Source organism: Pseudonaja textilis, chromosome 2, assembly GCF_049901715.1.
Source record: "Pseudonaja textilis isolate UNSWEBS1 chromosome 2, rPseTex1.2, whole genome shotgun sequence".
Classification (NCBI taxonomy): domain Eukaryota; kingdom Metazoa; phylum Chordata; class Lepidosauria; order Squamata; family Elapidae; genus Pseudonaja; species Pseudonaja textilis.
Genome location: NC_141991.1, coordinates 182556124 through 182571096, shown reverse-complemented (window position 1 = coordinate 182571096; position 14973 = coordinate 182556124). Strand labels below are relative to the sequence as shown.

At 35.0% G+C, this 14973-nt stretch overlaps 1 protein-coding gene across 1 annotated transcript in view; it reads right to left on the bottom strand.

The window, feature by feature from the left end:
• MLLT3 (MLLT3 super elongation complex subunit) overlaps positions 1–14973 on the bottom strand; it is a 139782-nt gene that overhangs the window by 24201 nt on the left and 100608 nt on the right. The window contains exon 6 of the mRNA XM_026718354.2: positions 13974–14585. Coding sequence (XP_026574139.2) covers positions 13974–14585 — 612 coding nt within the window. The remainder of the gene's footprint in view (positions 1–13973; positions 14586–14973) is intronic.

The following is a 14973-nucleotide window of genomic DNA, read 5'->3' as shown; positions in this document are numbered from 1 at the left end:
AAGAAAGCCTTAAAGCATATAAAAACTTGTTAACAAATAATTAATTCGATTTTTGCAATCTTCCATTCAGAAGGTAGAACACATTGGAAGACAGTACACAGAGTTTTATTTTATTGTTCTCCAAATTTTCAAATGGAAAGTAATATGGACCAAACTGGTTTATAATAAATGTTGGAAATTGGTCCTAAATTCAAGATAAACATGGCATATATATTTAATAAATAAATAATAAACAAATAAAATGGTATTTATTTATTTATTTTATTTAAAGAAAATTTATGCAGCCACCCAACTCACCCCCAATGACTTTGGGCAGTTTATAAAGATAAAAACTCAATAAAGGAAGAATAATATTATAAGTTATTCAAGAAAAAACAAGGGAAATATCTCCACAAAGGAAATATAGTTTTAGCCATTTCTTGTTCTTCTATAGCATAAAGCCAGACAAAGTATTAGTTTATTGTTAAGCTGTAACCTAGTATTATAATCTACAGATTATCTACTGTTTTATGAGTAGTTCAGAATCACACTCATTTTTATCAAAGTATGCATTTTATAATTTTAATATTTATTTTGAGATCAAGTATTCTATTTCATAGACAGAAATGTTTGCTGCCCAAGAATACTGTGGTGGCAAAAACAATCTTATGAAATTCTCAGTCTAAAAGCATTCAAAGTAATATAACAATAACTTATTTTTTCTGTACCTCAAATCACCAGATGCTCCTTCAAAAATCAGTTACAAGCAATGCTTTGATTTGCTTATACAGAAACACAGCTGGAAAATAATTTGTGTTAGCAAATAATGAAGCAAAGTATGGAAGAAAGAGTGTAAAGGCATCCATGCTGATTCAAATCAAGCAATCATCTAGCCTAGCAGTTTCCTAAAAATCATAAATAGGACAATGATTACAAGTACTATTATATTTATAGTATGCTCCCCTGGAATTGATATTGAGAGGTTTATCATTTCTGTTACTACTATACTCCATTTTCATCTCTTTATCATTTTGCTTATTCCTTTGTAAATTATTTCTTAAACAAAACTATAATCACTAGCCTACAACCCACCCCTTTAAGCTTATGCTTTCACATTCAAAGGGAGCACAACTACACCATTAGAGTTAGTAATCATATTGCCTATTCCAAGTTACCTTTTCATTAATCAATGTTATTACTATTGTACCTAACCTGTAAGTCATTAATTTACCTCAAATGATACAGCACAACAGAGAAGTTTAAGCATCATCAGATTCCAAAATCACTTTACATCACAAGACATAAAATAGATCTTGATCACGGTTAGATATGAAGGTTGCACTATTGAAGATGTTTGAATATATTTAGTCACAATCAGTTGTGATATAAATCTGAAGCATTCAAAAGGAGGAAAAGCAGCACAATCGCACACAAAAATTAATTCTTTTCATTAGGAACATTCAGAGGAAACATTGAGAGGAAAGGGTTTCAGCTTTAATGATTAGTAATGTATACAGATGCAGTAGTGAAACAGTTGGCATAGTTCCACTATCACAGAAAGGTTGGGTTTATGAGAAAAGCAACCAAGTCATTCATGAAACATGGGATTCCTTGTAATCTGAATGTGAGCAATTAAGATGAATTATACTGCTTCATCAAAGGCTTTGTCACTGGATCTTCCAGAAACACCTTCTAGGAAATTTTAAATGAAAATGATTAAACAATAACTCAGTGATTTTAACCTAGCACAGTATAGGCTGACTGTCAATCATTTGAACTATAATTTGAAAGGCCGCTCAGTAGGAAAAGAGCTTCTTTTAACCAATATATTTTGCCTAATTAAATGTGAGCTCGTTATTTCAATATGTACAGGTAGTCCTCGACTTGCAAGTTTCTTTAGTGTCATGAGAAGATACAATGGCACTGACCGTTTTTTACTTGAGTGTTGCAGCATCACCATGGACACATGATCAAAATGTAGATGCTTGGCAACTGACTCATATTTATGACTGTTGCTGTGTCCCAAGGTCATGTGATCCCCTTTTGTGACCTTCTGACAAGCAAAGTCAATGGGAAAACTAGATTCACTTAACAACCACGTTACTAACTTAAAAACTGCAGTGATTCATTTAACACTGGTGCCAAGAAAGATCATAAAATGGGGCAAAGTTCATTTAACAACTGTCTCGCTTAGCAACAAAATAATGGGGGCTCAATTTTGGCTCTAAGTTGAGGACTATCTGTATTGGTGAACTCTCTGTACATCAACACAATAGAAGATATGTAGCCAGTGTTATTCTTCACTGATCAGTGCCCAAGAATAATTACCACTTTGGAAATGTAAATAACTGTCATATAATATGAACTGATATCCCAAATATTTCAGCATATTGAAAACGAAGTGAACCCAAACCAAGAATGGGTTTATCTTAAATGCCACTCTTGACATTAAAAAAGATACAAAATTAGATGCAAAATGTCCACTGGTTCCTTATTATACTTTATCCATTGTTAATTTGAGTATGTGAATAGTTGTCTTCTATAATATTAAGATATTAGTAATGTGTCCTGAATAATTCTCCTAAAATGTTTTCAACCAAATAGCGGATAATGTTATCACTTCTTTAAATCCTTTCTTCAGATTTTCAATATATTTGAAAGGTATCTTAACAAACATAAAATATTTTATTCTTTTATAATAAGAGATCTTTGTCCCATCCAATTTATCTTATGGTATAATAACAGCAAAGTACACCCTTCATCAAAATTTTAACTTAACATAATGAGCTTTTAGCAAAACACATTCCATTCCATGTTGAAAGAACCTGGGGAAGTAGATAAGATTGCTTGTAGCATGAGCACTTCACCTGTGGGCTGGATCCATACCTTTCTTGGCTGCTTGTCAGGGTTCCAATTAACACTCCTTCTGTCTGCTAAGTGGGGTATCAGTAGCAAGATTCAGGAGGTGGTGGTTGTTTCTCAAAGGGAAGGCATGATGCCATTTGTCTTGAAGAAAGCACTAGCGTGTCCCCTTTTTGAAGAAGCTATCTTTCAATCAAATCATATTTGGAGTTTTTATCTACTCTCCAACCTTCTATATCTGGGAAGCCTGTGGAGAATGTAGGAGGGGCCCAGTTGAGAGAAAAATGTCCTACTCATTCTGATAGATAGCCCAGCCCTACCCATGATAGGCTGTTCATATGAATCATTATCTCCAAATGACTTTTATCTACTTTTTTTCTTCAAAAAGTGGAATAAAGGTGTTCTCAGTCTACGGAAAAAAAAATTAAAGGTAACGTTTTCCCCTGTCCAATTGTGTCTGACTCTAGTGGGTGGTGCTTATCTGTTTCTTAGCCAAGGAAGCCACCGTTCTCTGAATATACGTCTGTGATCATGTGGCCAGGATAACTATACATCAAGGCACAGGGAATGCTGTTACCTTCCTGCCTAAAGTGATACCTATTAATGCACTTGCATTTGCATATTTTTGAACTGCTTGGTGGGCAGGAGCTGGAACAAATAGTCGAAGCTCACCTCATCACACAGCACTTGGATCTCAAACCCAAGCTGTAAAATTTCCAGGTCTTTAATCACTGAGCTATCATGTCCATAATCTACAGAGATAAGACCCTTGGCATTCCAGCACGTCTAGTAACTAACTTTATATATTTTTCTGGGCTGGTACAATATAAAAAAAGAGATAAATTCCATTCCTGAATCCGGCCCCATGAAGAACTTATGAGAGCCACTGCCTCTCTCTGGGATGTTTGTTCAGCCTACAGCCCTGGTTATTTCCAGGTAGTGTCCTATCCAAGTATTAACAAGATCTGATCCAGGCAGGGAGAAAAAAGTTCAGGTTTTTTGGAGTTGATTAGCAGAACCTTTTTTACAATCAATATTCAATGGACATGCTATATCTATGTTCTTGATGTGGTACCTTTGTATGAGGACAAATATATTATAGTCAATGATACATAGAAAAGCCAACATGTTCTATACTGTCATCAATTTGATTGTGACCTTAGCTGTGCCTTTTGAAGCAAGTGTATGTTTTAAATTTTCAAGAAAAACACACGATGACTCTATGTAAGTCAAAAACTGACAATAAAAACAAGTCTGTATTAATTTATGACAGAACTCATAAATGGAGTTACAACAGCAGTTTTAAGAGCAGAGGAAATAGAAAAATAAAAAGTAGAAGTAAAATTTCCTGCAGCCCTTTCAAGCCAAAACTGGTGGCACATATATAAAGGTGTATAGGTTTTTTAAAAAACTTTTCCTTCCTGTAACATATTTCTAACAACTGCTATATTTCAAATGTGGAATACAACATAATTCACTTAACAACTGTATTACAAACTTTGCAGTGATTCACTTAAAACTATGGCCAGAAAGGTCATAAAAGGGGCAACATTCAACACAATTGTCTTGCTTAACAATGGACAATTTGGGCTCAGTTATGATCATAAATTAAGGACTACCTATATCTCATTTCTTGCACATCCAGAAATCCTGAAGCAGCAAGGAACCAGCTGAAGAATGAATAGACTTTAATAGATGTAAAGAGGAATAGTAGATAGTATCTCACAGACTGAAAAGAAAAATTAGATTTTAACTTTGATTGCAATGTTAATAGTTTAATTGGTAATTTGGACTCATGACAAAAGCACTGTATTTAGATATTCTAACACTCTAAGAATTATTTTGGCTAAGAGATTATTTCTGTTTATAAAGCGCAAGTAAATAAGGGCAAATGTCAGAATCTAAAGCCATATGTAGCTAATTCCATCTTTTCATCATTGGCATCAGCAAAAGGTAAAATATTTCCATCACCATGCAGAGAATGTGCACAGAATCAAAATCATCTAAGGAATTTCACAGCTTTGGAGCACGATAATAACAATCCAAGCATTAATGAGTAATGACAGCTTCCTTCATTTAGTAGGTTTTTGTAATGAGTCCGGAGAGGTTCATAGCTTAAAACAAACACTAATTGGAATTTATTTTAATAGACTAGAGAAATATGTAAAGATTTCCTTTGCTTTACTGAGGTAATATTTTTGAGATATATGAGAGACATTAGATTAATTAGGGTTCTATCTTCTATCTTTAACACATTAACTTAAGTCTGTGGAAATTAATAGGACTTAGATTTGGCGGAAAATAATCTTCCTATGTTTAATTAATTTATTTATAAAATTTATTTGCTGCCCACCTCATTTCCAACAACTCTGGGTCACTTACAACATCAAAAACATTTTAAAAAATACATTATAAAATTAATGCTGGATTTTTGTCATTAACTGCCTTGGGCTGGTTTGTCTACAAGTGAATGGGATAGAAATATGATAAGAACAAACAAGCAAACAAATCATCATCATTTTAGCCATTGGTCTATCTACTGCAAGATAAAGACCTCTTGCATGTTTTCAACCCATACGGCCCTGAGCAAACAAATAACACATGAGAAACACTGTATGAGAGCAATCTGTTTTGTGTCCCTATCCAAATGCACACATCTTTGTGCTGCTTCAATCTAGTCTCTAAGCAATTTACGATACAAAAAGAAATGCAATACAAACAATATAAACGTATTAAAGGCGGGATACAATATATAACTATATCAATATACAATGAAGTTTCCTAATCAATGCAATATTCATAGTACCAGAGCTCACCCCAAGCAATAATACAATACCATCTTAGTTGCTTATTATCTTTGCAAATAACCAAGTTTCAAAAGCTTCTATAAGATTGTGAGCGAAGGGACCACCCTTACCTCTAGTGGAAAGCTGTTCCAAAGGAGGTGAGCTCCTACGGAAAATGCCGTCTTCTAATTACCTAACTGCAGGTTTCCCAGTAGTAGGAACTCTTAGTAGGCAACCTCTGTTTATCCATATTGGGCAGACTGTCCAAAATAGGCAGTCTAAAAGATACTTTAATGATATAATTTATTTATGGATGTCGAAACTCTTACATTCATCATAAAAAGGGAACCACTAAGAATTTATCCTCTTCATAAGTAAGTTTCCTCCAACTCTAATGTAAAAACAGGTTGGCTGAATTCACAGATCTCCCTAAATCATGGTTCAACTATGTTTTACTTTTACCTATTTCCATTTATTTTGTTTTTCACTTGCACACAGATCGAGCTTAAATAGAATTCTATCCAAAAATGTTTGGCTGATGGGAAAGGAGTGAGGAAGATATGTTATTCCCCATTTCCCTTGCTTTTACCCTACCCAATACCCTTTCCTATGCTGCTTCAGAGAATCCTCAGCCTTCCCTGAGGACAAGTAAGGATTGCAGAGAGAAATAAATCAGATAAAATCACCTTCTTCTTTTGCCAGTAGTACACTAAAGACGATCAAGTCTTCTAAAGAGGGAGGCAACTTCCTTATCTGACAGTGAAGACACTTTAAAAAAAATTATATGTATATAATTAAGACACAGTATAATTGCTATGACATTTTAACTTTGAATTTCTCTATTCAGATAGATATGCCGATAGGAAATCTACAAAACAAATACTGTTATCTTCTCAACCATAGTTACTCTATTAACAGCAGCTGCAACATGAAATAATCCATAATGAGGTCTAATATTTCAATGTTTCTATCTTCTAGTTTGCAACTTAAATAAATATTATACGGCTGACAGGGTTATATATCATGATACAGAGGCAATGAAAACAAGGCCAAGTGTTCTCTTATCACACAGCTACATGGTCCAGTTTAGGAAAACGGTAAGCAGGTTTTCATGAAATTAAACATCCTGTAATTGAAGTTTTTCACAAAGCAGTTTTTAAGGAACTCAAGATAAAAGCAGACATGTTTAGAATTTGAAGTGGTTTGAACTATTCTCCCATTGCCTCAATAGTAATAAATTTGCAAGCTTTCCTTCCTTTTCCTTTCCTTGTTGCCTAATACTTTTCTAATGAGAGCCAAAAATTACAGGATGGGATTTAGAACTGGTTGATTATATAAAAGCTTCTGAAGTACTTTGCTACCTCATATAACGTGATACCGGAACTTTAACATTAGCTAAAGTTCTTGGTATTCACCTGGCAGTTCTTGGTATTCACCTTTCATGTTTAATGTTTTAAAAAGAGAGAGTTTTTTAAACATGGAACAATGATCGCAGTTAAGATTAAAACTAAGTTGTATATTAATGCTTTTTTGCCCATTAACATACGGGAGAATATTTTTAAACATTACAGTTCTAAAGTAAAATTTTGAATATTCCAGTACTGTAAAATGCACCTAAACATTGAAAACAAACATTGCAATATCACAAATGTTAGAAGTACTGAAGGTATTCATAATATCACCTTGTTTTTGCAAATTTTTTTACCCCTACATTATATATATATTATATATAAGCTGTAGGAGAAAATCCCACAAATTAAAAACAAGCCTGTAAATACTTTCAATTAGAGTAATGATTGCATATTCTACACTCAAAAGTCACATTTACTAGTCTTATAACCAAGGAATCACAGATGCTTGTAACTATTTTAGGTCAATCATTCAACAGCACTAACAATGATAATGACTGACAACTCAGAAATGAAGAAATCAACTATTAGTCATACGTTCGAAACACCTTCTAAAAATATTGAGTACAGATCATCTATAAATAAATCTTTTAGATCAGGCATGTCCATCCTATGGTCACAGGCCACATGCAGCCTTGGACAGCTAGTAATGCAGCCTCACAAGACAATAAAAATATATAAAAATGATGTTTGTTATTATATTATATATTTTACATGTGGGTCAAGACAATTCCTCTTCACTCAATGTGGTTCAGGAAAGCCAAAAGACTGAATAACCATTTTTTAGATCTAAAAAGGAATTTAATCTATATAGTTGAAATTAAATATACTTTAACTCCTATATTTTCTCAACATGGTCTTTTAAATTAATTTTAACAGGGAAATGTAAATCATTTTGCCTTCACCATCTTGTGTGCTCTTATCAACAATTTACAGTTGTGCTCGTAAGTTTACATACCCTGGCAGAATTTATGATTTCTTGGCCATTTTTCAGAGAATATGAATGATAACACAAAAACTTTTCTTTCACTCATAGTTCGTGGTTGGCTGCAGCCATTTATTATCAATCAACTATGTTTACCCTTTTTAAATCATAACGACAACAGAAACTACCCAAATGACCCTGATCAAAAGTTTACATACCCTGGTGATTTTGGCCCGATAACATGCACACAGGTTGGCACAAAGGGGTTTGAATAGCTAGTAAAGGTAACCATCCTCACCTGTGATCTGTTTCCTTGTAATTAGTGTGTGTGTGTGTGTGTGTGTGTATAAAAGGTCAATGAGTTCCTGGACTCCTGACAGACCCTTGCATCTTTCATCCAGTGCTGCACTGATGTTTCTGGCTTCTGAGTGATGGGGGGAAGCAAAAGAATTGTCAAAGGATCTGCGGGAAAAGGTAATTAAACTGTATAAATCAAGAAAGAGATATAAAAAGATATCCAAGGAATTGAGAATGCCAATCAGCAGTGTTCAAACACTAATCAAGAAGTGGAAAATGAGGGGTTCTGTTGAAACCAAACCACGGTCAGGTAGACCAACTAAAATCTCAGCCACAACTGCCAGGAAAATTGTTCGGGATGCAAAGAAAAACCCACAAATTACTTCAGGTGAAATACAGGACTCTCTGAAAACATGTGGTGTGGCTGTTTCAAGATGCACAATAAGGAGGCACTGGAAGACAGATGGGTTGCATCTTTTACTACGCAAATGCCACAAAGTATCCCACTTACAATACGCCAAACAGCAGAGACAAGCCTCAAACCTTCTGGCAAAAAGTCACCCTAATGCAACATTTGGAGAGGAGTCAAAAAGGCCTATGATGAAAAGTACACCATTCCTACTGTGAAACATGGAGGTGGATTGCTGATGTTTTGGGGATGTGTGAGCTACAAAGGCACAGGAAATTTGGTCAGAATTGATGGCAAGATGAATGCAGTATGTTATCAAAAGATACTGGAGGAAAAATTTGCATTCATCAGCCCAGAAGCTGTGCATGAGACATACTTGGACAGTCCAACATGACAATTATCCTTAATACAAAGCCAAGTCGGCCTGTCATTGGCTACAGCAGAATAAAGTGAAGGTTCTGGAGTGGCCATCTCAGTCTCCTGACCTCAATATCATTGAGCCACTCTGGGAAGATCTCAAATGTGCAGTTCATGCAAGACAGCCCAAGAATTTACAAGAACTGGAGGCTTGTTGCCAGGAAGAATGGGCAGCTTTACCATCTGAGAAGATAAAGAGCCTCATCCACACATACCAAAAACACTTCAAGCTGTCATTGAGGTTAAAGGGAGCAACCGTATTAAGAACCGGGGTATGTAAATGTTTGATGAGGGTCATTTGGGTAATTTCTGTTGTCATTGTGATTTAAAAAGAGTAAACACAGTTGACGATAATAAATGGATTCAGCCAACCACTAACCATGAGTGAAAGTTTTTGTGTTATCATTCATATTCTCTGAAAAATGGCCAAGAAATCATAAATTCTGCCAGGGTATGTAAAATTATGAGCACAACTGTATTTGAGGAGTGGGAGAGAGAGAGAGAGACTGAGAAAAAAGAGATTAGAATCGAAATATCAGCTTGGTCACAACTGTAACAATTAGAACAACAGTATAAAATGTTTTTGTTTTCAAACTTTGTCTATATAAAAACAATCAAAACCTACCTTAAAAATATGGAATGCCATCTGTCTACAAGAAATTTTAACACTACTTATTTTATTTTATTTTTCATTTTTGTATCGCAAATTTTTTAAAGTTTTAAATATTTAGCAATAATTTTAAATTGTAAACTGCTTTGAGATTCTGTTTTTTTTTTTAAAACTGGAAGCAATATAGAAATATTTTAAATCAAGAAAAATTTAGAAAAAGACTAAGGATTATTTTATTTGGCGAGCTACTGCTTAGGCCAGTTTAAAATATGTACAAAAAAGATAGGATTAAGTAATTAAATGAAAATAGAAATTAATACTGAAGAAATTAATATTTTACTGAAATCTTTATTCCTAATAATAATCTTTTTATTGACTTCTTTATATTGTGGGAATATTTAATTTACTTCCATTGTTTAAGATGTGCTCATAATTTTACATACCCTGGCAGAATTTATGATTTCTTGGCCATTTTTCAGAGATAGTTAACTTATTAAGCTGTTGGAAGCATAACTTCCATTTCCACAAAATATTTTATTTAATATATTATACTGATTGGGGAGTAAAATAGAAAATAATTATGATTAAAGCTTCTAACATTACACTACATGCTAAGGTAATTAACATATTCTATAAGTTTTCAAAAGTTTTGGAACTGTATCCACTTTCATCTACAGCATTCATTAATGAGGCTAGTAATGTATCACATTTTTCTTTTTAGCACTCATATGAATGCTGCTCTAGAAGTTGTGAAAATTTGCTGGCATACCACACATTGGAAGCATTGCACTAGTGTGTGCAAGAAAGAGGATAGATAGCAAGATAAGCTTTTAGTACACAAAGGAAAACCTGCTTGTAAAAGACATTGGATCTTGTTTGCATCACTTATCCCTGAATAAACTCATTGAACTTATTTAGATTTTTAAAATGTAAATATGATTATAAATACAGCTACAATTACTTAACCTATTTCTATATTTCTAACATAAAATATGCTAAAAGAGCTAAATGAGGCACAACAAAATTAATTGCTATAGCAAATAGAAATATATACAGAATGTATGGTTATGAAAGCACGGAGCATGCCCAGAGCTTTCTTATTTGCTGATTCATGTATATCAATATGCCTAAGTATTTTTGTACATCATATCTGCACAGCAAACACAAAGTCCTAACAGAGCAGCCTGACATGAAACTATGTTTAATAAACCATCAGTATGAGGACATAGCATCACATATCTTTTTCTCCTTTCCAATAAAGCAGGATTTAACAAAGAGACAATGGCAGTGTGTTTCTTCATCATTCCTTCTCTTATCTCTTTTTAAAATTTGTTTCTATCATAGCTGTCAGAAAGAAAACATGTGTTTCTATGTAGGTGTATATATATATATGATATATATGTGTATGTGTACATATATGTGTGTGTGTGTGTGCGCGCGTGTGTATGTAATGATTTTTCTGTCAAACCAACAATATATTTTAATTGGAAATTAAAATTCCAGTTGGAAATGTGCTCATTACTGTATATACAATTCACATTAAGCAGGCATCTCATATCAGCAAGCATCAAACAACTGTCAGAGCTGACATATTTCTGATTGCCAAAGGCAATTCTTATTATCTAACACCGAAAATCAAGTTCCAATATTACACTTTTGAGAAATTTGCATATATTCGCTTCTCCTTGGGCTGGCTTTTCTCTTAGCATTATCTTAGCAGGTATACTCATCCCTGCCTTTCCGTGCTTGGATAACTACAGTCCTGCAACAGGGCAAACTAACTGTCCAGCCTTCCCCAGCCATTCTACTGACTAGAATGATATGACTCACAGGATATTACAGAGTGTTGACCTATCCAATTCTGTAGTACAGGAACTAACCAAGATGAGCCAAGATTCTATCAGATACGCAAGCACACTGACATCATAAGAAGGTTGCTAGCCTCAAATATAGTGGGAGGAGACAGTGACAATGACTTTTTATTTTCCATGCCTGATTGGAATAACAATATCTAAACTTGATCTGCAGTGAAGGATTTCCGTATAGTAATAACTCACCCTATTCAACGTATTTTATCTCTTTAACCAACAACATGGCTCCTGGCTTCAAACCCCAAAATTTCTCTCATGTAACTCTTTATTAGACTTTGAAATAGCAGAGGCAATTAAAAATAGATACCCTATTAGAATAGATATCTTTCCCTATTCATTTCAAGGATGCAGTTCTATATTACAAAAGCAGAAATGTTACAAATTGAAAAATTTCCCATTTCTAAATTTCAGCTTTTAATGTATAAATTTATCTTGTTCATAAATGTGCTTCCATCACTCACTAATCCTCATCAAGCTTATGAACAGAATTGTAACTAAGAATATAAGCATATTTTCAAAACTGTGAAAGCCAATATAAAGTGTATTATAAAGCAGTGGAGAAAGCTCAAATCATTTATTAAAATGAAATGGAAACAGATGAATATACCTTAGTTAATCAGCCTGTGTGTGTGTGTGTGTATTTTCTGAGGTTTTCGCGGGTATTTGTATGTGGATCTTTGGTTATTCAGGTTTTCTCCCACGTAAAATTGGAAGTATCTTGGCAACGTTTCGATGAAATCTCATTCGTCATCTTCAGGCTTGTGTCTTCGGCTTTGCGCTTCTCAGAGTAATGGGAGCTTGCAGCTGCTTCTTTGCAAGCTCACATTACTCTGAGAAGCACAAAGCCGAAGACACAAGCCTGAAGATGACAGATGAGATTTCGTCGAAACGTTGCCAAGATACTTCCAATTTTATGCGGAAGAAAACCCGAATAACCAAAGATCCATATATATAATGTCAGACGAACACTATACAGAAGCCTGATGATGGCAGATGAGATTCTGCCGAAACATTGCTACAACTTTAAAAGCACAACTATAATGATGTGGGAAAACACCCGAACAAAGCTGAATACCATAAATATAAATACCCGTGAAAACTTAAGAATAGATAGATAGATAGATAGATAGATAGATAGATAGATAGATAGATAGATAGATGATAGATAGATAGCAAGCATATAGAGCAGGCTTGTCCAACCCGCGGCCCACGGGCCGCATGTGGCCCAGGTCGCCTCGTAATGCGGCCCAGTGCCCACCCCAACCTTCATGCCAGAGCCAGCAAGGAGGAGGAGGAGAGGCAGGCGTGAGGCGGGGCGAGGTGAGCACCACGCCAAGCAGCAACAGAAAAGGCAGGCGCCCTCAGAGCGCCACCTCCTGCTGTTGCCATTGCCGCCGCCGCTGCTGCTTCTGCCCCCGCCGCCGCTGCTTCTGCCTTCCAGTCCTGCCACATCCAGCCGGGCCATTTGCAGGAGGAGAGGTAGGCACAAGGCAGGTGAGCTTTCTCCCCACCTCCCCCCCACCCCACAAAATTTGGCCAGAAAATAAACCGTGATAAACCGTGATAAAAAAACTGTGATAAAAAATAAATAATTTTTAATTAATAATAAATAATAAAAATAATTTGGCCGTATTTTGGCTTGAGTTTGGCCGCAGAGCCAAACTGCGATCTGGCAACCCTGTGCCCCATCCATTATATTAGCTCCGCCATCTTATATTAGCTCCACCATCTTGCGGCCTGTGCCACTTTCTGGTAGTCAGGAGACTAAGGCTGGGTTCACACAACGGATTTTGACACAAAATTGGCTGTGGAATTCTGCATTGGTGGCTGAGAAACAATGTCAAACATCTCACTAACTTCATTTCCAAATAAATTTAATATGTTAACTATGTTTTCTATGTTTTTTTTGGATGATCAGGTATCGTTACTATTATTTTATTTTATGTGCGGCCCAAACCAAATTTTCATCTTCTAATCTGGCCCAGGGAAGGTGAAAGGTTGGACACCCCTGATATAGAGCATATACACACATACATACATACCCCGCTTGCATATATATCTCCTCTATTGACTGTGCACAGCACAGCACAAATAAATAAATATGGTCAAGCAAGTCCTACTCAAAAGCATAAATATTTATTTCCTGGCAACCACTGAAAACGCTTGCATTTGTTGACTTCAAATTTGATTAATAAGGAGTAATCATGAATCAATTCCCTAGAATAAGCTAATCAACAAAATCATCTGTAAAACAAAACTATGTATTTTATCTAATGATACAAATGGAATCCAATCAATATACATATATATGCATACATGGATAATAAATAAAGACATTTTAAAAATTAGGTAAACAAACTAAAGCCTGTAACCCGGACAACAAAATAAGAATAAACACAAACTCTTACTTCTGATTTCGAAGACACATTCTCCTCCATATCAGAATCATTAGGGTCCACAATATCATCAAAAGGTGGTAATGTATTTTTCTTTTTCTCCAGCGGCTCACTTTCCATTTTAACTTTCCCAATTTTAAACTGAGATTTATCTTTTGTCTGTTTTTTCTCCACACTGGAGCAAGTAAGTATCAGTGGGGGAGCATTAGAAAAACTTTTAAATAAAGCCTCGGATCCACCTTTCTTCTTCTTTTTGGCTGCAAGGTCCTCAGAATCCAGACCAGGAGGCCTTTTGGAGGAGGCCTTCTTTTCTTGTTGCTGTCCACCACTTATGGTCAGTATGTTATTTTCTGATTTTGGCTCCTTTGACATAGGTTTGGGCTCTTTGAAGGCCATCTTAGGAACAATTTTTTCATCCTTTAGTGGTTTGTTTTCTTTGGGTTTTTTAGAGGATTCTTTGGAAGATTTGTAGTGTTCCCTGGAAGGTTCTTTGAAGGCACTTTTATGTTCTTTTGAGTCTTTTGAAGATTTTTCCTTGTGCTCCTTTGATAATTTATGGGGCTTTGAAAAACTGTTACTACTGCTGCTGCTGCTGCAACCAGTGCTTACACTCTTGCTAAGCTCCTGCAACAATAGAAAGTAAAAAGTTAACTCTTTACTCTTCTGTGTTTCAGAGATACCTACCATAAGTATGCAACTTTACTTACAAACTCTGCAAACTTTACTTACGTTAATAAATTAATGTATAAACTTTAAATTATATATCAATAACAAACGTGCAATCATTGTGTATCACTACAAGGACCACTGGGCTATTTCTTTGCTTAAATTACAACAAATAAAATTTCAATATACTGTGTACAAGTAGTCCTCGATTTACAACCATAATTGAGCCCCAAATTTCTCTTGCTAAATTGTTAGGTTAATTCTGCTTTTCCATTTTACTTTTCTTGCCACAGTTGTTAAGTGAATCACTGTAGTTGTTAAGTTAGTAACATAGTGGTTAAGTGAA